Source organism: Pseudoliparis swirei, chromosome 22 (genome assembly GCF_029220125.1).
Source record: "Pseudoliparis swirei isolate HS2019 ecotype Mariana Trench chromosome 22, NWPU_hadal_v1, whole genome shotgun sequence".
Lineage (NCBI taxonomy): Eukaryota > Metazoa > Chordata > Actinopteri > Perciformes > Liparidae > Pseudoliparis > Pseudoliparis swirei.
This window is the reverse complement of record NC_079409.1, coordinates 6,055,668-6,079,736: the sequence shown is the minus strand read 5'-3', so window position 1 is coordinate 6,079,736 and position 24,069 is coordinate 6,055,668. Positions and strand designations below refer to the sequence as shown.

Here is a 24,069-nt window from a genome sequence, read left to right as displayed (position 1 = left end):
TGTTTTGTAAATGATCCAAAGCTATGGCTTTTTGGACATATTAACTAATGTCTCTATATATAAAACTGAGGTGAGTTTAATGGGAGTAAATCTGCAATAACTAGTCACTGATTGTTTAATACTGGTAGTAGTAATTTCTGGACCTACACAAATATGTTTTCTCTTTATTAAATGTCCAAAGAAGAAGAAATATGACATACATTGCCATTTAATTGATGAGCCAGTAGTAATCCAACGTCACGAGACTATTTCAGTCAAATCACAAGAATCACGGCCTCGTCGTAAAGTTGTAAAAATGAAGTTTAAAAAAACTCAGTGTGACAGCGAGGAACAGGAAGAGACTAGGAGGAAGAGACCAGGAGGAAGAGACGAGGAGGAAGAGACCAGGAGGAAGAGATGAGGAGGAAGAGACGAGGAGGAAGAGATGAGGAGGAAGAGACGAGGAGGAAGAGACCAGGAGGAAGAGATGAGGAGGAAGTGTCTGAATCAACAGCTGGTGATCTATTCCTGAACATTGGCGGAGGACATTCCACCAATGGAGCGTCGCAGCCGTTGCTGATCTCCTGCCGGCGGGGAAGTTGTGGGCGGAGCCTCTCTTCAAACAGGCCGGCGTCCTCCAGCCGTGAATCCTCCATGTGTCTTTCATTGGAGGAGACGGGAGCTCATTACCACTTGGCTCGCTTTCCTGGAGCCGCGTTAGTGTGTGTGTGTGTGGGGGGGCTCGTGGTGCTCGAGGAGGTCGAAGGTCAAACGACTTTGACGACCCGGGGTCACGTCTCCGAGCCGCTCAGAGAAGGATCTCGACGGCCCGCCAGGTGGATCGTAACATTTACCCCAAAGCGTCTGTTCGTGGTCGCCATGGCGACGTCGTTGGTGATCCACTGACTTCCACCACAACTTCTACCTTCTTCTTCTTCTTCTTCTTCATCTTCATCTTCTTCTTCTTCTTCTTCTTCCTCCTCCTCCTCCTCCTCCTTCTTCTTCTTCTTCTTCTTCTCCTCCTCCTCCTTCTCCTCATCCTCCTCTTCTTCTTCTCCTCCTCCTCCTCCTCCTCCTCATCCTCCTCTTCTTCTTCTTCTTCTTCTTCTTCTCCTCCTCCTCCTCCTCCTTCTTCTTCTTCTCCTCCTCCTCCTCTGTGTTTCCTGGTCACGGAGTGCCTGCGGCCCACAGATCATTAACGTATAATCACCGCTCCTCGTGGTCTCGTCCTCTGAGCCTCAGCCATGGTTTCTCCACCTTTCCCCCTGTGAGGTTGTGAGCCTCAATCAGCTCGTCTCTGTTTTTATGACAAAGATTCTGCGTTCATCGAGCCGCTTGTCGGTGTTGGGGTGGCTTTAGCTCAGTGGGGTAAGAGGGCCGTCCTGCAACCGCAGGGTTATGGGTTCGATCCCCGCTCTCCCCATTAGTTGCAAGTCGAAGTGTCCTTGAGCAAGGCACTGAACCCCCAGTTGCTTCACCGCAGCCCACTGCTCCTTATTAACTAAGGATGGGTTAAATGCAGAGAACTAATTTCCCCTTGGGGATTAATAAAAGTGTATATTCATTCTTATTCTTTTCCGTGAGTTGTCGTCGTTGTTGTTGTTGTTGTTGTGGTCGGGCCTCTCTGCTCCCTCTGACCGGTGAAGCCACAGTCGCCCGCCTGTGGGTTTGGGGTCTGGTGTGAGGACGTCCAGGCAGCCGCTCGCAGCACTTCCTGTGTGGGAGCGGCACGAGCCTCCAACGCGCCGCGGTCATGTGACGGGGCCTCCTGGAGGAGGAAGAGGAAACCACTCCGACCTCACAGCGGCACCGCGGAGAGCGGGAACACAAGGAGGCGGGGTCTGTCAACCACGCCTCAGGAGACCGGGTCAGCACACGTCTAACTCCTGACTCCTGACTCCTGAGTCCCGACTCCTGAGTCCTGACTCCTGAGTCCTGAGTCCTGACTCCTGAGTCCTGAGTCCTGACTCCTGAGTCCTGACTCCTGACTCCTGAGTCCTGACTCCTGACCCACATAACCCACAATGCAGTTCTGTCGTATGGGGAGCGTCCTCTTTAAGGGCTGAGAGAGTACCGGCACTGTTGCGTAACATCCAACTCACACCTACATTGGAATGTTTACACACACACACACACACACACACACACACACACACACATTTTATTAAATCAACGGTTATTCATGACGTTGCAGGATCTATTTAAAGGGCTCCTTATATATGTATATATATATGTATATACATATGTATATATATATACATATGTATATATATGTATATATATACATTTATATATATATATGTATTTATATATATACATATATAAATACATTTATATATATATATATGTATATATACATATCTATAAATGTATATATATGTGGATATATATACATATATATATGTATATATACCCTGAGACGGGACTCACACTGATGACCTCATGCGCTCCAGAACACGGCGTTACCACGGTGACCGTATCACGCCAAACCCCTGATATCCACGGGCTCTGTGCTCCATCACCGCGGAGACAGATACTGTCACATGACCTCATTCATAAAGGCTCTCTCCAACACTCACACACACACACACACACTCACTCTACAGCTTATCGTACGACTAGGAGGGGACATCACGGATCGCTTCCCCTCGTTTCCCGCCTACTGCGCATTTGCAATTATTCAGACTGATCTGACCTCTGACCTCGTACCCAGTGGCTTAAAATTGTTTTTCATGTTTTTTACTCCTGCCTGAAGGTCTTTAGGTTTTTCGGGTTTTACAGGATATATTTTGTATATTTTGTGCATGTCTTTGGGCAATAAACATGAAAGGCAGCTAACTGACCTCAGATCTGCTGCCTGATGAGTCGTTGGTTCCCCCTGGAACCTAGACTTGAATGATTATCATAACGTGGGGACCAGGAAGAGGGGGACACGCTGCGTCCTGTTTGTCTCTGATAAGGGACCCCGAGTTGTCGTGAGGTGATGTCGTTGGTGTCGTTAGTGTTTCCATGGCAACGCCCTCATGAGCATGACTCAGCCCGGGGGCCGCTGGGCAAGGCAGCACCGGGTCGGTTCAGAGCCGCTCGGTGAGGAGTGTTTGTGCCGAGGCTCCAGATGATTCACCGCCATGTTGCTGCTGGAGGCGGCGGACGGGCCTCCTCCTCCTCCTCCTCTTCCTCCTCCTCCTCCTCTTTCTTCTCCTCTTCCCTCCTCCTCCTCTTTATTCTCCTCCTCCTCCCTCCTCTTCCTCCTTCTCCTCCTCTTTCTTCTCCTCTTCCCTCCTCCTCCTCTTTATTCTCCTCCTGCTCCTTCCTCCTCCACCCCCTCCTCCTTTTCCTCCTCTTTATTCTCCTCCTCCTCCTCCTCTTTCTTCTCCTCTTCCCTCCTCCTCTTTATTCTCCTCCTCCTCCACCCCCTCCTCCTTTTCCTCCTCTTTCTTCTCCTCTTCCCTCCTCCTCCTTCTCTTTATTCTCCTCCTCCACCTCCTTCTCCTCCTTTTCCTCCCCCTCCTCTTTCTTCTCCTCCTCCCTCCTTTGCCTCCTCCTCCTCCTTCTCCACCTCCCCACCTCCACCACCTCCTCTTCCTCCTCCTCCTCTTCCACCTCCTCCTCTTTCTCTCCCTCCTTCTCCTTTTCCTCCTCCCCTTCCTCCCTCCTCTCTCCCTCCTCCTCTTCCTCTTCTCTCCTTCTCTAGATCATCCTTTTGTCATGTAACTCCCCCGAGAACCGTCAGCTGCATTTGAGCTGCCAGGACTTTCCCACTGAAAAGCTTATTTTTTTCTCCTCCTCCTCCTCCTCCTCCTCCTCCTCCTCCTCCCCTGAAGCTTGACAATGTGGCACAATTGATGAAGAGCGTGACACATCTCAGCGATTTGAAGTTTTATGAGTTCTCACATTACATTTATTTTGGGGTGTGGCATGTAATCGTTTCTCTGGTGTGTTGTTAAGGGTTTCTGCCCCCCCCCCCCTCCTTAAAACCAGCCACCCACCCAGCATGAGGCAGAGCAGCTACAGTGGAGCGTGTGCCAGCCTCTCGCCGCTCTAAGACGAGAACCCAGATGCAAAGGATTATGGGGTTTTATATTGAGTTTACAGTAACTCTGGTTTAATGTGGGGGCTCACTCTGCTAATACAGTTCATGTTTTTGCCCTGCAGCACTTTAATAGATTTGTTTTAAACGGTCACATTGCGACACAAACCTCGGCCTCCTCTGTTCTGGTCCCAGTCAGAGGTTGACGGTTCAAATCTCCTCCAGGCGACACGCTGCACTGCACAGGCCCACTTTGAAGTGTGTGCAGCAACACTTTAATCACGTGTGTGTGTGTGTGTGTGTGTGTGTGGCCATCTTGAAACATTTGAATTGACTTGTTGTCCTTTCTGCTGCTTCTTTCTTTGTCTGTCGTGATTTATAACGCACACAGTTGTGCGTACTAAATAACTTATAAGCTTATAAAATACTCCCCTACATATCGTTAAACAACTCTCTTTGCATTTGATTATTGTTTATTTAAATATTGTACATAAGAAAATGTCATTACTATTATAACAGAAATCCATTTAATTTGAAACCTTCAAAATAAAAGCACAGGACATATGAAGAAAAGGTGATCGTATGTCTTCAAGCCGTCACTTAAAATGACGTAGCCGGCCGGTTTCGGTCCGCGGGCCTTTTGTTTGACACTGTGCCTTAAAGGGCCACACACTCCTATTTGCGACGGCTGTGACTCACAGAGTTTCAGTCATGATTTTACAGAATGCGCTCTCTTTGGATCGGCCCTCTGGAGTGAAGCCCGGGACCAGAGCAATGCGTCTTCATCGATGCTCTCTCATTGTTTTACTGGTGTGTTAATGTAGTTGAAGCACTCTTCATCACTCCCCCCGGACACCACCGGGCGATGTAATCCCTCCTCCGGGCTGATTGCTGATGGGTTGGGCGGACGACTTTTATTTTGAAAAATTGTCTTTCCACAGCGGGTGACCGATGACCTCATTAAAACTCAGCAATCCGAGGGATTACACAAACGTAAATCCCGTTTCAGATTACTCTCGTTTCACTTTTATGTTGAAAATAAATGTTTAATGAGGAACACCTGTTTAAGTCATCCAACGTTGTTGTTATTGTTCAAGTATAAGCAGAAGTGATCCTCTCTGGCTCTCAGAACATGTGGAAGTGAAGACATCTGATTGTTCTCTGTTCCTCTGACTGGAGAGCACCGTGTTGGTGTGAGAGTCATCCCCAACTTTAAACACTAAGAGTCGGGAGGACTCGGCGCCTGGAGCAGGAAACAAGGCGACGTTACCTGTGGTTACCACGACGATGCACCGCAGGATCTCACAAGAGAAGAATATAGAATAGGAATAAGAACACAGAATAGGAATAAGAATAAGAATAGTAAGAAGCAAAGATGTCGTTGAGTCTGGAGGAACAAGCTGGAGAAAAGAAAAGAAAAGAAAGCTTTGAAAACAAAGCTCTCTCTCTCTCCCCCCTCTCTCTCCCTCTCTCTCTCCCCCCTCTCTCTCTCTCCCTCTCCCTCTCTCTCTCTCTCCCTCTCTCTCTCCCTCTCTCTCTCTCTCCCCCTCTCCCTCTCTCTCTCTCCCTCTCTCTCTCCCTCTCTCTCTCCCCTCTCTCTCTCCCCTCTCTCTCCCCCTCTCTCTCTCCTCTCTCTCCCCCTCTTTCTCTCCCTCTCTCCCTCTCTCTCCCCCATCTCTCTCCCCCTTCCTCTATCTCCCCCTCTCTCATTCCCTCTCTCTCTCCATCCTCTATTTCTCTCTCTTCCCCTCTCTTTCCTCCTCTCTCTCTCCCTCTCTCTCTGTCCCTCTCTCCCTATCCCTATGTCTCTATGTTGCTCTCTTTCTCTCCCCCCCTCTTTCTCTCTCTCTCTCTCTCTCTATTCAATTGAAACGGCTTTATTGGCATGAATGCTGCAACAACAATATTGTAAGAACATTGTAACTCTCTCTCCCCTCTCCCTCTCTCTCTCTCCCCCTCCCTCCCTCTCTCTCTCTTTCCCCCTCTCCCTCTCTCTCTCTTTCCCCCTCCCCCCCTCTCTCTCTCTTTCTCTTTCCCTCTCTCCCCCTCCCCCTCTCTCTCTTTCCCCCTCCCCCCTCTCTCTCTTTCTCTTTCCCTCTCTCCCTCTCTCTTTCTTCCTCCCTCTCTCTCTCTCTCTCTCTCTCTTTATCTTTCTCTCTCTCCCCCTCCCCCCCCTCTCTCTCCCTCCCTCATGGACATCCATTCCAGCGAGTGACTAATATTTTCTTCCTCAATTAGCTGTGACTGCATAGAAAGAGAAAGAGACATGGATCTGAGGTCAGAAGGAAAGGAAACAGGAGACAGGAAACAGGAAGTGGTTGATCAGCTCTGTGCTTCGCTTCAAAGTCCAGAGCAGAAATGGAACCTGCAATTAGTTTTTAATACTATTAAAGAAGTTTCACTTTCAAAGAACCCAATGATGCATATAAATATTAAAAATGTTCTGATGTGTCACATACCAGCCAATTAGCTTAGCTTAGCTTAGCAACCTCGTGGTGTCAACCGCATGTCACGCCTTATAAATCCACGGGACTCTATGAGTCTTTATACCGAAATGTAAAATTAAAATCAAATTAAAATCATATTAAAATCAAATTAAAATCAAATTTTAATCGCGTCCCGGTCGTCGGCTCACGGCAGTGTGTGGGGCGCGAGGGGAAATGCAGATTTGATTTATTTCAAGAACTTTATTTAGAACTTTTTGTCTGATTGAGAAATCTGGTTTTAATTAAAAGTGATTGCAAAGTAATTATATTATGAGATTAAGCACAGATGAGGAGTCACAAAACGTTGTTATTCCAATTATAATTAATTATGGATAATGTTTTTACAACTTTGTTGGGGCGTGAATATCTTCCTTCCTCACAACCCAAAACATAAAAAAACACTGTCCTCTGGGGCCCTGAAGGGGCCCACGGTCACAACATGGGTCTGCGTGTCTGGCCACATTAATATGTCAGCACCGCGTCTGTTTTCATTTGGGCTTTTCCTTTTCACTGAGGCCCGTGTGTGCAGTTTAGTTTCAGGACAATGCGGGTCCACAATGCGGGGCCCACAATGCGGGGCCCTCAATGCGGGGCCCACAATGCGAGGCCCTCAATGCGGGGCCCTTAAACATCTCACATGGCATTGCTCAGTGGGACCGATGCAGTGATACCAGACAGAACCAGTCAGGAATTAGCTAAATGCTCTCAGAAACTAAAAATAGCTTCAGCGTATTGGACTCATTTAATCTGTGTGTGTGTGTGTGTGTGTGTGTGTTTTCTTTGTTTCTGGTTTATAGAGCCACATGAAAGTTCCACTGCCGCTTGATGAGATCAAGTCTGTTTTTCTTCAGTACAAACCAGATGAAAACCGAGTTGGAGCAACAGCCTCCACCACGTGGTGAAACGATGACGTCGTGCTGCCAGATAAATGCAGAAAAGCTCAACGTGCAACTCGTGCTTCTCGGCCGCCGAACCGAGCCGAACCGAGCCGAGCCGAACCGAGTGCAAAGGTTCAGAGCTGCAGTGTGGAGGGAAAAAAGCAATAATGATAGTTTAGGGCTGGTTGTAATGGAGTAGAGGGCTATTATGTGAAGAGGGGGAGGAGGAGGGGTCAAACAGTCCAAAGTTGCGGTGGAGTTTTGTACATGCCTCCTACCTCCTTCACTAAAGGAACGGTAGCCTCCTTGAGGAGTTGTGTTTCCAGCTGATGATGCGTGGAGCACCAGGCGTCTACCTGCCTCCTACACACAGAACCATGGAGGTGTCATCTGGAACCGAATATGGTTCTTCAGAGTGATGCCAGAGAAGAACCATTTCTGGTTCCACAGAGAACCTTTCAAACCAGGGTTCTTTAAAGAACCCTTTCCTTAAAGAGTTCTTCGAAGAGCCTATAAAGGTGTCTCAAAGAACCTTCAAGGAATGGTTCTTTAAGGCACCATATCTGGTTCCACAGAGAACCTTTCAAACCAGGGTTCTTTAAAGAACCATTTCCTTAAATAGTTCTTCAAAGAACCTATAAAAGTGTGTCAAATGAAAAAAAAGGTTCTTCAGTAGGTGATGGTTCTTCGTAGAACCACAGAGTCTTTTAAGGAACCATTTAAAAGGAACGGTAGCCTCCTTGAGGAGTTGTATTTCCAGCCGATGATGCGTGGAGCACCAGGCGTCTACCTGCCTTCCCCTCCCCGCTGAAGGTGACCCAAACATTCAATTCACTATATTTTATATAAATATATATAAATATACCCAAACATGCAAGGAAAACAACTCCTTCTGCACTCATTTGGCTCCGTTTCTCAGCGTTTAAGAAATTCCCAGTGCGGTTTGAAGCCTCTCTGCTAATGAAGCGCAATTAAAGTGAAGAAAAAAGGTAATGAAAAAAGTGTTCACCCCCTCAGCCCAATGAAGTGGCCGGTGAAGTCGACGACTCCTTCCTAATAAAAGACATGTGCTTGTCCTCGTAAAAAAAATAATTCTGTTTTCGTGGCACTACTTTTCTGAGGCGTTAGCGCTCGCTGCCAGCGAGTGAATTAACTCCTGGCAGTGGGCAGGAGAGTAGTAGCAGGCCGTGTTCATCAGATGCACAAGATGTCTGCACACACCGGTTCATGCTGCAAGCCTCGCCTCCCCGTGCCAAATCTCCCACAGCGATAACAAGTCACGGGACGGAGTTAACTCACAAGTTAATGAAGCGTCTGATTGATGGCAGCGGTGTTTATGGGGGGCCGCTTCCACCCAAATAATCCATATTCTGATGGGATTTGTGTTCTGCAAAGAAATCCATAAAGAACACATTTTGTAAACATGCAGAAATTGTGTCTGATGGGAATTGAACTGCTGACCGTGGCTATTAGAGGCATGTATTATTCACCAAGCCACAAGCACATCTTCTCCTCGTCTTTGAAAAAATTCCCCCGAGCGCCGGTGACTGAAAACGCAAATATGTGCAGGGAAAAGTGCAGAAAAATATGTTTCTCTACCACAGATTGATGACTTGGAGGAAATAGGGTGAAAAAAAAGAAAGAAAAAAGAAGCAGCAGTTTGACTACTGCTAGAAACTATCGGGTCAAATCACACATCGTTCTCCTTTCTTAACAAAGCTAGTCACCTAAAATGAACTCTTAATAACATTTAAAGATAAGAACAGGTGGAAAAGGTCTCACAGTTCACAGAAGAAAGTAGTGTGTGTGAGTGTGTGTGAAGAAGTACATGTTTAAATGGAGTCCCCACATGACACCTCCTAGTCCAGTCCTCACGGAGCTTCGAGTTCAAGTCTGTGTGTGTGTGTGTGAAGAAATATAAGCTTAAATGGAGTCCCCACCCTACACCTCCTCGTCAAGTCCTCACGGGGCTTCGAGTTCAAGTCTGTGTTTGTCTGAGAAGACATATAAGCTTTAAATTGTGCAAGAAAAGTGTGTTTTGTTGTAGTTTTGTTCCAGCTTGAAATATATAATTAACTATTAGATGGACACTCATTCTAACCATCTGGGAATGTTTGAGTTGCCTCAACTGAACTCCGCATGATGACAGAGTTTAATGAGTTTTCTCCACGTCTCGCTCCTCCCTCTGAGGTCCGACATGTTTCTTCATGAAGAACATGATCCTGACGCGTGTTTACATCACTGTCCCATCGGGGTCACGAGTAGACGACACAAGAAGACCCCTGGAGCAGTAATTCAGTCAGGCGTGACTCGTTGGGAAAACCGAGGGGATGGACCCCGTGTCAACATGGCGTTCCTCCTTCCAGAAATGCCTTTGCATTCCCACGACGCGCCGCTGGCCTGCTGAACTTCTTGGATATTTGTGAGGAAAAGAAATGCCTCCCTTTTGCTCCCTGAGAGCCCAACAGTGTCCTGTCCCCCCCCCTCCCCCCTCCCCTCCCCCGTCTCCTGGGGCCGATGCACTGATGGGATCCAGATGCTGCAGGAGTGTGGAGGGGATGGCCGAGGAGCGCGGAGGCCTCGCTGATTGATAGGGTCGGGATGAAGGAGGGACTCTGAGGCTCTGATCCCCGTCTCCTGATGCCGATGCTTTATGAACCCTGCGGAGGCCGCCGGCCGCCAGGCAGCGCTACGCTTTAACCCTTGTGTTGCCTTCGGGTCATTTTGACCCGATTCAATATTTAACCCTCCTGTCGCCTTCGGGTCAATTTGACCCGATTCAATGTTTAATGTCGGTGTTCTTTCGGGAGTCAACAAACAAACATAAAGTACCTCACACTTAAACTTGGAAAACAATATTAATTCTAATAATTTTCTGGAGATTTTAATAGCTGGGGTCATATTGACCTCAAGGGTAAAATATGTTAGTAAATATAAAGGTAACAGGAGGGTTAAACATTGAATCGGGTCAAATTGACCCGAAGGCAACACAAGGGTTAAATCTGTCTCTCCGCCGAGCGTTGAACCAACTCAGTGGCTATCGCCGTGATGTAGGAGAAGCAGCTGTCTTTCTATCGGCCACGCGGGGAAATGTTAATTACAGTCAACGCAAAACAAAAACAACGATTGTAAATCTCTAGTTGAGAGAGCGGAGAATGGAACTTGTTTTTCCTTCCCCCTCCTCCATGAGTGTGTAAAAGATTTTCCATCGTTGGGTTGCCTCGCAGAGCACAAGTTACCGCTCCACGGCTGCTTTGTTTGGATTTTTAAAGTTTCAAATTTGGACTCCGAGGCATTAAAATGAGTTTAGACGGCTGATAATTTCCAATTAAATCCAATGAAACAGCCTCAGAAAACCCTCGCTGAAACATCACCTCTTGCACAGGGCCTTCACTCATGGCTGTGCATCGTGGCACGCGTTTCCTTTATTGTGTCCGTCGGCTGATGATGACGTGCTTTTCCCCTCAGGACCATGCCGACTCTGCAGAGCGCCGCCGCTCTGCTGCTTCTGAGCTCCCTGATTGGTCTCAGCTCCCCGCTGAACCCCAGAGACCCGAACGTGTGCAGCGTGTGGGAGAGGTGAGGCCGGCTTCACCGGGACAAACACACGCCACTGTAGTTTCATCACGGCCGAGACATCCAAAGTCAACTTTTAAGAATAAAAAGCAGATTGCTAGTCGACATTTTCTAACCAGAGATGTGTAGTATGAGGATCCCTGGCTTTCAAAATCACTTTTTTTTTTAAAAGTTTATGATTATTGAGATGCCTGAAACCATTTCTCAAAGGAGATATATTCAGATTGCTTTTTTTCATTTGAACATCGGACCATAACACACATGTATTCAGTGCTGTGTCATTTGACAAAGAAAAGCCTGGAACCCTAACATTTGACAACGCTGAAACCGGCAATTGTCTAACTTTCTTTTTAAAACAAAGAATTGCAAAATTAAGATTATTTTTAAAACAATTTTTTAGGGTTATAAGTGTGATTGAAACATATGTATATGGAAGATTTATGTAGTTATATATATACAGGACTGTCTCAGAAAATTAGAATATTGTGATAAAGTTCTTTATTTTCTGTAATGCAATTTAAAAAACAAAAATGTCATGCATTCTGGATTCATTACAAATCAACTGAAATATTGCAAGCCTTTTATTCTTTTAATATTGCTGATTATGGTTTACAGCTTAAGAAAACTCTAAAATCCTATCTCATAAAATTTGAATATTTCCTCAGACCAAGTAAAAAAAAGATTTATAACAGCTGAGTGTTTGTCAAGGCTCAGGAAACCCTTGCAGGTGTTTCGAGTTAATTAGACAATTCAAGTGATTTGTTTAATACCCTACTAGTATACTTTTTCATGATATTCTAATATTTAGAGATAGGATATTTGAGTTTTCTTAAGCGTGTCATAATCAGCAATATTAAAAGAATAAAAGGCTTGCAATATTTCAGTTGATTTGTAATGAATCCAGAATGCATGACATTTTTGTTTTTTTAATTGCATTACAGAAAATAAAGAACTTTATCACAATATTCTAATTTTCTGAGACAGTCCTGTATATATAACCCATCCAAAATAATATATATTTTTTTTTTCTTCTTTATTTTCTTTTTTTTCTTTATTTTATATTAATTTTCTGATTTATATATAACTATATATATATATATTATTTTTTCTTTTCTTTATTACTTTTCTTTATTTTATATACATTTTCTGATTTATTATAATAATCTAGGATAGGAATATATTATATAAGCATAAGCATTTTTTGCTTCTATCTATACCTTTTCAGTCTTTCTGTTTTGTATATTATATAGAATAATATTGTATTGTTTTGCAATGATTGACTGAATAAAATACACAACAACAACAAAAAGGATCAACAGATTCATCAAACTCGAGGCCAAACGACGATACTGATGCCTTGCTAAAGGGGACATTAATCATGACCGTGACAAATGAAAACATGGTTAACTGTGAACGATTCACAGTCTTTGTAATGTCCTTCTTTTCAGCTTCACCACCTCAGTGAAGGAGTCGTACTCGCATCCTTACGACCACGTGACGGAGGAACCCTGCTCCGACCCTCGGACCTCCTACAGATGCACGCGCCATAGGTTGGACTCTATTCCTGTGGCGGCTGACTTCCTGTTCCTCTCCGCGGAGGTCGGAGCTTCCTGTCTGACCGTGTTGTTATTCTTTCAGGATCACCTACAAGACGGCCTACAGGCAGGCGGTGAAGACGGACCACCGCAAGAGATACCAGTGCTGCCCGGGCTATTACGAGAGCCGCGACAAATGTGTCCGTGAGTAAATCACTGAGACAAGCGGAAGGAAAGCTGAAACAGTTGTTCAGGAGGACATATAGTTTGGGGTCAGAGGTCAGGGAGGCTTTAATCTGTGGTTGTATACGCCGTCGCCACTTTCAATTACAAAGCAAATTGATCCACAGGCCCTCGCCTGCTCTCATGCCCGCCTTGAAAAGCAGCTCAATATTTACATATTCTATAATTATCTTGTATAAGCATATCTTTAAAAGGTTATATTATTTTTCTACTAGATTGTTATTCAGGAGGACCCTTGCTTTGTCCATGGTTATTTACATGATATTTTACTGTACGGTTTGTGAGAAATGTAAATGCAAACTTAGGTAAAAAGAGAAAATGATATTCAGAATTTCCCAATATTTGGACATTTGAAGCAGATCCTTAAAAGTGAATATTCAAATGACACTAGTATGTTGTTCATGATGACCTCTGCTATGTCCATGGTTATTTACATAAGATTTTACTGTACAGTTTTGAAGAAATCAAAGGCAAAGTCAGCTAAAAAGAAATAATGATATTCATAATGTTCTAATATTTTAATGTTATTTTAATGTTTCATATTAACCAACATGAACAAGATACAAATCCTACTATGTAACAAATGAGGTTTTGATAGAGAAAGGCTGAATGCTTACTTTATTTATTGATTGAATGAACATTCATGTAAATGCAGCAGAGGCTATTTTAAGATTAACGTTTCAAATTTATTGAGATCACTTCTAAGCGTCAAGAGCAATCTTAATTTTATCTCTTTTTGTGGCTCTTAAAATTCTCTGAATCTATATATCTATATGTAGCTATAAACATACTGGAATCAGCTTGGTAAAAAGCCCACAAAGTGTTTTTATTTATATAATGTACACGTCTACGTAGTTGCTAAAAAAAAATTTGTAAAAAAAATATATACACTTTTATTAATCCCCAAGGGGAAATTAGTTATCTGCATTTAACCCATCCTTAGTTATGAAGGAGCAGTGGGCTGCAGTGATGCGCCCGGGAAGCAACTGGGGGTTCGGTGCCTTGCTCAAGGACACTTCGACTTGCAACTAATGGGGAGAGCGGGAATCGAACCTACAACCTTGAGGTTGCAGGACGGCCCTCTTACCCCACTGAGCTACAAAAAGCTCAAAATTCCAGAAAGAATACTGAGGCCATGACCTCAGTGTCCTCAAAAGGAGCTACACCCCAGGTCCCACCCATGGGTGAGCAACATCAGTGCATAAACAGAATGATCTCAAAATCAACAAATACTCAAAGAATATATCAAGTCAAAAAACATATATATATATATATAATATATTTATATATATTAATATATATATACATTTATATTTATATACTGTATATATAAATACATATGTATATATATATATTTATATATATAGATATATATTTATATATATATACATTTATATATATACAGTATATATAAATAAATACATATATGTATTTTATATATATATATATATATTAGACAGATAATTCATATACAGTATATATATACAAAATATATGAATTATCTGTCTAATATATTTATTGGTTCACATGTGAAGGAGCCCATCTAGTAATCCAGCACAATAACAAAATGTCTTTTTTGACTTATTTTTCCATGCAAGATGCATCGTCAACATAAGTAGCACGTGAGACTGGAGTTACCACAATTATGGGTTCTGCTCCCACTCCTCATGCTGATACTGGCGGCTCCAACTGGAACTTTAAACCCAACTGTGTGTGTTGCTGACACTAAGAAAACCTACTTCATAATTATCATCACTTCAAGGATTTCACATAATTCCAGCAGCGATTATATCACAGGCGAAGCACCCTTTCTTGTAATTTCGATGCTTTTGTACCTGTACTCTGGCAAACGACAAATAAATATATCAATCAATCAATCAATCAATCAATCAATGTTCCTTCAGAAGAGGAGCGCTGACGAGTCATAACAAGTATAATACTCACTTTAACACTATGGCTAGTTCTGATGAATACTCACAAAGACTAGAAGACAATTTGTACTCAACCCATCCATTTTTTTGGGTTGTATTTCAGGTTTTATGATGAGAATAATTATACTTAATTTTGGTTTAGTTTGGACGAATGAACTAATTAACCCTTTAACACAATATCCTTTGGATTCTGTATGTTTTATAGAGCCGTAAATACACGAAAAAATCAAATATGTTTGAAGGTGAAAAACATTCCTACATCCTGAGAAACTGAGTTTAAAAAAATGTGATTAAAGTAACCAGGAGCCTATCACCTCTCTCCTAATCGTATACCTTTAACTACTTTAAAGTTCAAGGTCAGTTCCGGGTAGTTGTGTTTCTCATTACATGTTTGGGTGCGGAGCTTAAAGTAAACAACAGATCGTTCTCCCCCAAAGTGATGCAACAAGTCAACAGTTTGATGACATCAGCGGAGACTCGTGTAAATACAGTCAAGCCGAACAAGGCCGTGAAGGTTTGAGCTCAGTGTAGATGTGTGTGTGTGTGTGTGTGTGTGTGTGTGTGTGTGTGTGTGTGTGTGTGTGTGTGTGTGTGTGTGTGTGTGTGGAGAGGTTTCAAAAGCCTTTGATCTTACTGACTGACATCAGAGAAGTGAAATCCGGAGCTTCCTGGTTTCTGTTTTAAAGTTTCATGATTGAAACGCCTCTTGTGTCACATTTGACTCCTCCTACTCCGCTGTTTCTTTATTTCCTAAATACATATAATTATATATAATTTCACGTGGATGGTAAGCTTTCACTGAGATCTCCAACAACAACTAGAGAAGAGAAAACAATCAGTTCAATTATTGTTTATTTAAAAGGACAAACACCAGTTGTATGTGCTTCATACAACTTTGGGTTAGAAACGATTTTCAAGTTTCACAAAACTTTATGAACCTGCAGCCGTGAAACAAGTTTGAATTAATTTTATTAATTGAAGAACATTTATGACGGGACACAAGTCAGAGGAGACACTAAGACGCTTAAGACGTGTGGAACACATTTACAGAGCGTTACAGAGTGTTACAGAGCGTTCCAGAGCATTACAGAACGTAACATGGCGTTACAGAGCGTTCCAGAGCATTCCAGAGCATTACAGAGCGTTACAGAATGTTCCATAGCATTACAGAATGTTTCATAGCGTTACAGAATGTTTCATAGCGTTACAGGGCGTTACAGAGCGTTACAGAATGTTCCATAGCGTTACAGAGCATTAGATACTGTTCCAGAGCGTGACATAGCGTTACAGAACGTGAAATACTGTTACAGGGCGTTACAGAGCGTTCCAGAGCATAACATAGCGTTACAGAACGTTACAGAGCGTTACAGAGCGTAACATAGCATGACAGAACATTACAGAGCGTTACGGAATGTTCCAGAGCATTCCAGAGCATTACATACTGTTCCAGAGCGTGACATAGCGTTACAGAACGTTACAGAGCGTTACGGAATGTTCCATAGCGTGACAGAGCATGACAGAGCGTTACAGAGCGTTACAGAGTGTTACAGAGCGTAACATAGCGTTACAGAACGTTACAGAGCGTTACAGAGCATAACATAGCGTTACAGAACGTTACAGAACGTTACAGGGCGTTACAGAGCGTTACGGAATGTTCCAGAGCGTTCCAGAGCATTACATACTGTTCCAGAGCGTGACATAGCGTTACAGAACGTTACAGAGCGTGACAGGGCGTGACAGAATGTTCCATAGCGTGACAGAGCGTTACAGACTTTTCCAGAGTGTTCCAGAATGTTCCAGAGCGTGACAGAGTGTGTTTCTCATCAACAGCTCGCTGCACCAAGGAGTGTGTTCACGGCCGATGTGTCGCTCCGGACCGCTGCCAGTGCGAGGGAGGCTGGCGAGGAGACGACTGCTCCAGCTGTAAGAACCAGTAATTGGGCTCTCTCTCTCTCTTCAGGCGCACACACACACATATACTTGACACACACACACACACACACACACACACAAACACCACGGGAAAAGAGGGCCATTAGTCGAGGGGCTGCTCCTCAGTGACGCTCCATCGCTCTGCAGTGGAAACAGAGGGAGCGTTACCGCATCGACACCCTGAGTCATCGAGGCTCCAGGAGCCAGGAGGAGCTGCACGTCCAGCTCCACTCACTATTCAGAGTTAATAACAACAACAACAACCACAACAACAACAACAAGCGTAAAACAAACAACAATGTGCCTTAAACACGATGTGATGTACTGGAAGCAGCCAAAGCTCCTTCTCCTCTTCTGTCTTCTTTCACATAACCAGAGGCAGCATGTGGTTATATGACAATATATAAGTTATATAACAGTTTATAACAGTTATATAACAATATACAACAGTTATATAACAGTTTATAACAGTTATATAACAATATACAACAGTTATATAACAGTTTTATAACAGTTATTCAAGGCGACCGGTTCTTCTTGTCGTCCACACATCGTGTGAAACCGGAGCTGCTGTAGCAAAGTTTTCCACCTTCAGCCCACTTTTTCACACAGTGAGCTGGGTCAATAGTACCCCCCCCCCCCCAAACCCCTCCCCTCCCCCCCCCCATTCCATTCCTTTACCGAAAGAGTGAATTCGCTCTAACGAGTAGCGGTTGATGGGAAGGGGAAATGGAAAATGTTACCCCACTCTCTCTCTCTCTCTCTCTCTCTCTCTCTCTCTTGCATGGACCAGGTCTCTCCATCTCTTCTTACACTCCCCCTCCCACGCCTCCTCTTCCTCCTCCTCCTCCCTCCTCTTCCTCCTCCTCCTCTTTCTCTCCCTCCTTCTCCTCCTCTTCCTCCTCCCCTTCCTCCCTCCTCTCTCCCTCCTCCTCTTCCTCTTCTCTCCTTCTCTAGATCATCCTTTTGTCATGTAACTCCCCCGAGAACCGTCAGCTGCATTTGAGCTGCCAGGACTTTTCAACTGAAAAGCATATTTTTCCTCCTCCTCCTCCTCCTCCTCCTCCTCCTCCTCCTCCTCCCCCTCCTCCTCCTCTCCCCAGCCTTGGCTCCGCTGTGTCCTCCTCTGTAATGGAGTCTCTTTCTGGCACCATGAGCCTGGCTACTTCCTGGATGCCTGTGTGCTGAGCTCTCTGCGTAGGGGGAAGAGGAGAGGGGGGATGGAGGTTTTCATCCTCAGGACTCTTTTACTATGAAGAGGAGAAAAAAAGAGAGTGAAGTTTGTTCTTCACGTGGCAGAAAGTGAGGAAAAGCATTCGAAGAAGTTCAATCCACTCCTGCATTCAAAACCTCCCTTTATAGTACGAGATGTTTCTGGATTATTTTTAGTATTATTTCTGCGTTATGTTGCATTTTACAGCTGTAGATGTTTCCGGTTGTGCTCATTTGAACTCCTTTCATAACTTGTAGGGTCATTTAATCTGCACAGGGCCTCATATTCTAGAGCAGGGGTATCAAACTCATTTTCAGCGTGGGCCACATCAGCATCATAGCCGCCTCTTAAAGGGCCGGTGTAATATAAACTAGTCAAATATATTGTTAAACTAGAAATGAGCACTCGGTAGAGCGCATACCTTCGCATATCACAAGATTGGGCATTGAATTATGAACATCTTGGTATTAGTTGCATGCCAATTGGATAGAAATTGACCGTGCTATGGTAAAAAATAAGATGTTGACCTTTTCATGACCTTGACCTTGACCTTTGACCCAATTGATCCCACAATCTAATCAAATGGTCCCCGGATAATAACCAATCATCCCACCAAATTTCATGCGATTCGGTTTAACACTTTTTGAGTTATGCGAGTAACACACATACAAATAAATAAATACACGGCGATCAAAACATAACCTTCCGCATTTTCAATGTGAAGGTAATAACGCTCTTTGCATTTCATTATTGTTTATTTGAGTGTACACATGTTGTACATAAGAACATGTCTCTAATATTATAACATATATACATTTAATTTGAAACCTTCAAAATAGAAGCGCAGGATCTTTTTCTTCAATTTCTTTAAGAAAAGGGGATCATGTGTCTTTCAAGCCGCCACGGGCCACATGCAATGATGCGGCGGGCCGTGTTCGGCCCGCGGGCCGCGTGTTTGACGCCTGTGTTCTAGAGGGTCGTCACATGTTTGCAGCGTGAGCTCAGGGAGACGCTCTGCGGCCACGCAGCGGACCCAAGAGGCTTTTTAAGGAGTTTATTTTGTCAACTCAAAGAGGAACAGGCTGCAGAAACATTCAACAGCACCACATTTGGAGATGTTCACTGAACAGGAAGAGGATAAATATATTAAATGACCCTACAAGATATGAGAGGAGTTCAAATGAGCACAACCATAAACATGTGCAGCTGTAAAATGCAACATAACGCAGAAATAATAATAATAATAATGTGCAAATATCGAAGTAAAAAGTATAATCAGTACTTCTTAATGTGCATAAAGGGAATATGTTGGTATGAATTCAACGGTTGAGGTAAAAGCAGGAATTGTGGGTTCAAAGTGTGACGCCAGAAGATGTTTTACTTCTGAGCCTCGTTGTCGGAGCGGGTTTGAAGAGCGGCGTTTTAATATCTTTGTGCACATGCACGAAAACAAAACACTGCGTGGTCGATTCTCAGGGGGAAAGGCGGGAATGTTCCCGCCACAGCGGCGGGCATTCCTCACAGAGCGGCGGGGAGGAGATGTTGTGTGTTTCACGCCACCGACACGGCGTCCGCCGGGGCTCGCCTGGCAGATCACAGGCGTGACGTGGAGCTCCTGCTTCCAGGTCCAGACCCGCATGGGGCGACTTCAGAGGGGCTGCGTGGTCACCTGGTGTTCTGGTGTCGCTTGTGATGAACAATCAGAACTCTGAGGTGGGAGATCTGGCCTTGAATCCTCTTCCTGGAGTCAGACGTCAGCGCTGTGGACGTCTGGGATGATCGGAGCAACAATTAAACCAAAAGTGAGACACACTTAGAACTGAGTGGAGGTGAACTAGCTCAGAGAAGACCTCGCTCATCTTTACATGAAGATAAACAGCCCCCCCCCCCATAGGGCTGCAGACCCCGAGGCAGACCTCCCTGCTGCCCCACAGAATGTCTTCTGTAAACATCATCCAGCTCCTCGTTAGTCACCGTGACAACGAGGCCCACACGCAGAACCAGTGAAGGTAGGAAAGAAGAAGAAAGAAGAAGAAGAAAAAAGAGGAAGAAGGAGAAGAAGGTAGAAGGAAGAAGAAAAAGAAGAAGAAGGAGGAGAAGAAAAAGAAGAAGAAGAAAAAGGAAAGGAAAGAGGAGGAGAAGAAGAAGAAGAAGGTAGATGGTAGAAGAAGAAGAAGATGGAGAAGAAGAAGAAGAAGAAGAAGGTAGAACAAGAAGAAGAAGGAGGACTCTGTGTTTACAGGAGATTTGTCTCTGTGTTTAGAGGAGGAGGTTTGACTCTGTGTTTGGAGGAGGAGGTTTGACTCTGTGTTTGGAGGAGGAGGTTTGACTCTGTGTTTGGAGGAGGAGGGTTGACTCTGTGTTTACAGGAGGAGGAGGTTTGACTCTGTGTTTACAGGAGGTTTGACTCTGTGTTTACAGGAGGAGGTTTGACTCTGTGTTTACAGGAGGAGGTTTGACTCTGTGTTTGGAGGAGGAGGAGGTTTGACTCTGTTTTTGGAGGAGGAGGAGGTTTGACTCTGTTTTTGGAGGAGGAGGAGGTTTGACTCTGTGTTTAGAGGAGGAGGTTTGACTGTGTTTACAGGAGGAGGTTTGACTCTGTGTTTAGAAAAGGAGGTTTACTGGAAGCTGACTGACGGTGGAAAATGTGAGCAATGAGAGTAGAAAACCTCCCGGTGATGGAAAACTGAACAAAAAAGGTTTTCATTAGAAGACTTTTTTTTAAGTGAGGTGCACAAAACAAAAACTGCATCAATAGAAATCTATAATCCAATAAACTGTCATTAAATAAAAAAAAGCTATAATCTATTAAACCAAACGTCTGTAGTCACAACAGGGTTCATACACATGCTGACCAATGACTTTCAATGGCTTTCAATGACTTTCAATGGCTTTTAATGACTTTTAAATAACTTTTCTATTACCTTTCAATTACTATTGTAATACTTTTTAATGACCTTTCCATGACTTTTCTATGACTTTAAACACAATTTCCATGACCAAACATTATGTAAAATCTTGGTGTATAAATGAGTAAATACCTTAAATAACACAAATGAATGAGAGACAATATTTTAATAAAAAGAATAAATATTTGTATAAATGTTTATTCTTTTAATCAAACTGTGTAAATCAACACATTTACCATGATTTTTCAAAAACTTTTGGGATTTCATTTGTTTTCACAGACTTTTTCCAGGCCTGGTAATAACTACTTTACAATTCCAGGACTTTTCCAGGTTTCCCATGACCGTACGAACGCCATCACAATTTCCTATTTTAATGACATGTTTGCATGTTTCCATAATTCATAATCAATAAACTTTGTCCTTCCACCTTTCAGCCTGCCATGACACCCACTGGGGGCCGGGCTGCAGCCAGCGGTGCACGTGTGAGAACGGCGCTCTGTGCGACCCCGCCAAGGGGGCGTGCCAGTGTCCCCCGGGGTTCATCGGGCGCCACTGTGAGGGGGCGTGTCCAGCTGGACACTTCGGGACGCGCTGCATGCAGATGTGCAAGTGTGGCACCGGAGGGTCATGTGACAAGGAGACCGGAGAGTGTTTGTGTCGGGACGGATTCACCGGGACCTTGTGAGTACGCGGAAATACACCAATAATTAAACAGAACTAAAGGTGATATTAAATTTGGTAAAAGAAATAATTTAAAAAAGGCTAAAAAATAATGTTTTAACATAAATATTGATTGCAGTATTTTTGCAATGTTTCCCCTTTTTCACAGTTTTAATATTTCTAATTTTTAGTTGCGTTAGCTAAATGCTAACATCATGTAGAGCAGGTGTAGCATTTGCCGTGACAACGTTAGCATATTGGCAGTAAACAGATGGGAATGCCAAACAAGGTTTTCCAGGTATTTGTTTATGAATTCACGAGTTTTTTATCAGAAAATGGCAAAAGACGTCACGGTATCATCACCGTTATCTCAGTCCATGCATGTGATGTCACGGTATCCGTTATATCTAAACAAAGAACAAACAGGTTCAAACTTAGTAGGATTCATCTGTGAGGAACCATGAATGTATTTCCCCAATTTAATGGCGATCCATCCAATCGTTGTTGAGTTATTTAAATCTGAATTAAGCTGAAATGGACAAAATGTCATTTTTAGTAGCGTTTGTACAGTAAATAATTTCCCTTGATAAACTTCATCACAGTATCACATGTTATTGAAATGTTCTCTGGAGGTCCGTCACAGATCGGTCCGTTCTCACCGAGTTATTTGTTTCCACGACTTTATTACCCGTGAAGTTATTCCGTGACTCCCTGTTCCGCCCCTGAGGATGACAGTGAACTCTTCCTCACTCGATGTGAGTGGAAACCTCGTTCACCGCCAACGTGAGCCATGAGAGCGGCGGCTCGGCAACACGGAGCTCCGTGATGAATTGTGTATTTGAAGTATTATTTTCCCCTCTGGGGTGTATTAGAACATGTAATATAAAACACTGAATGGTACAAGGCTTCTGATTGGCTGAAGACGCGTTCCAACCGCGCTGGTGATTCCCACAAAGAGTTGAAAGTCTTCCAGTTTTCAGAGAGCTGCTGATAAACGTTACTGACCTCGTCGTCTTTTTAAAAGTAGTTTAGTAGAATATAGAAGGAGGTCGTGATGTCTGTATTCTGCTAGAGTTACAGGATGGTGACACGTTGAAGCTAAAGATGACATCATCAGTCTTATCTTCATTTATTCACTATATTCTGAATATGGATCTATTTCTATAACAGTGACTCACATTGTCAAACACAAAGCAAATAACTTTTGATTCCTTCCTTTTAATTGTAGTGCAGTAAAAGTATAAGTATACTACTTTCTACTTTACTACTTTCTACTTTACTAGTTTACTACTTTCTACTTTCTACTTTACTACTTTACTACTTTCTACTTTACTAGTTTACTACTTTCTACTATCCTACTTTCTACTTTCTACTCTACTAGTCTACTACTTTCTACTTTATTACTTTACATAGAACACTTCACACAGACACATACACACACAGACACACACACACACATAGTGTACATAGAATACTTCACACAGACACACACACAGACACACACACACACATAGTGTACATAGAATACTTCACACAGACACACACACACACACACACACACACACACATAGTGTACATAGAACACTACACACACACACACACACACGTAGTGTACATAGAACACTTCACACACACACACCTGTAGCAGGTGCTTGAAAAAACAATTTCCAAACAAACGTTGCAAACACTCATTTTATAATGTGTTACTGTACAGAACCAGAACCAGAACCTGTACGTGAGTCCTCAGGAATGCACCGGGAGGACAAGAGGAGTGCTTTTGACTAAAGAGGTCCATTAAGCCACAGGTGTCCAACACAAGGCCCGCGGGCCAAATCCGGCCCGCCACGTCGTTCTATGTGGCCCCTGACGACTTAAAAACATAAGAACACCTTTTCATAAAGAAGTTTAAGAAAAATATCCTGTGCTTTTATTTTGAAGGTTTCAAATAAAAATGTTCTCATGTACTCGAATGAACAATAATCAAATGCAAAGAGAGTTATTTTACAATATGTTTGAGTAGTTTATACCGTGTTTAAGTTACAACCCCCCCCCCCCCCCCTCAGCTGTGAGAAGGCGTGTCCCAGGAAGTGCCAGGCCCGGTGCCCGTGCCAGAATGGAGGCATCTGTAAAGGCAAAGGGATCTGCGACTGCCCGCCCGGGTGGACGGTACGTTGGACCGGCCTTCGCCTCCTCACATCCCGGTGTAGAACCAGCCCGACGCGACAGGTTGCATGTTCTCTCATAACCTCGGAAACAAAGACACATTGAAGGCGACCTGTCATACCTCTGGAGACGGGATGAAGGTTTACCACGGATCAAAAAATAAAAAGTATTTGGAAGAAGAGATCAGGAAAAGCTTATATTCGGAGTAACTACGTTGCTACGTTGGAAAACGTCAGCTCACTCGCCCCCCCCCCCCCCCCCGCAGGGCGCCGTGTGCACCGAGCGCTGCTCCGAGGGACGCTTCGGCCAGAACTGTGCCGACGAGTGCGTCTGCCACAACCGAGGGAGGTGTGACCCCGAGAGCGGCCAGTGCCACTGCGCGAAGGGCTTCACCGGCAACAGGTGAGTGTGTGTGAGTGTGTGTGATTGTGTGTGTGTGTGTCTCTGTGTGTGTGTGTGTGTGTGTGTGTGTGTGTCTCTGTGTGTGTGTGAGTGTGTGTTTGTCTGTTTCTGTATATGTGTGTGTAAGTGCGT

General features: G+C 44.0%; 1 protein-coding gene across 1 annotated transcript in view; it reads left to right on the top strand.

Annotated features, from left to right (window-relative positions):
* pear1 (platelet endothelial aggregation receptor 1) overlaps nucleotides 1-24,069 on the top strand; it is a 43,633-nt gene that overhangs the window by 8,727 nt on the left and 10,837 nt on the right. The window contains 7 exon segments of the mRNA XM_056444123.1: nucleotides 10,842-10,952; nucleotides 12,398-12,499; nucleotides 12,588-12,688; nucleotides 16,489-16,581; nucleotides 21,147-21,393; nucleotides 23,436-23,538; nucleotides 23,801-23,937. Of these exon segments, the coding sequence (XP_056300098.1) occupies nucleotides 10,846-10,952; nucleotides 12,398-12,499; nucleotides 12,588-12,688; nucleotides 16,489-16,581; nucleotides 21,147-21,393; nucleotides 23,436-23,538; nucleotides 23,801-23,937 (890 nt within the window). The 5' untranslated portion in view covers nucleotides 10,842-10,845.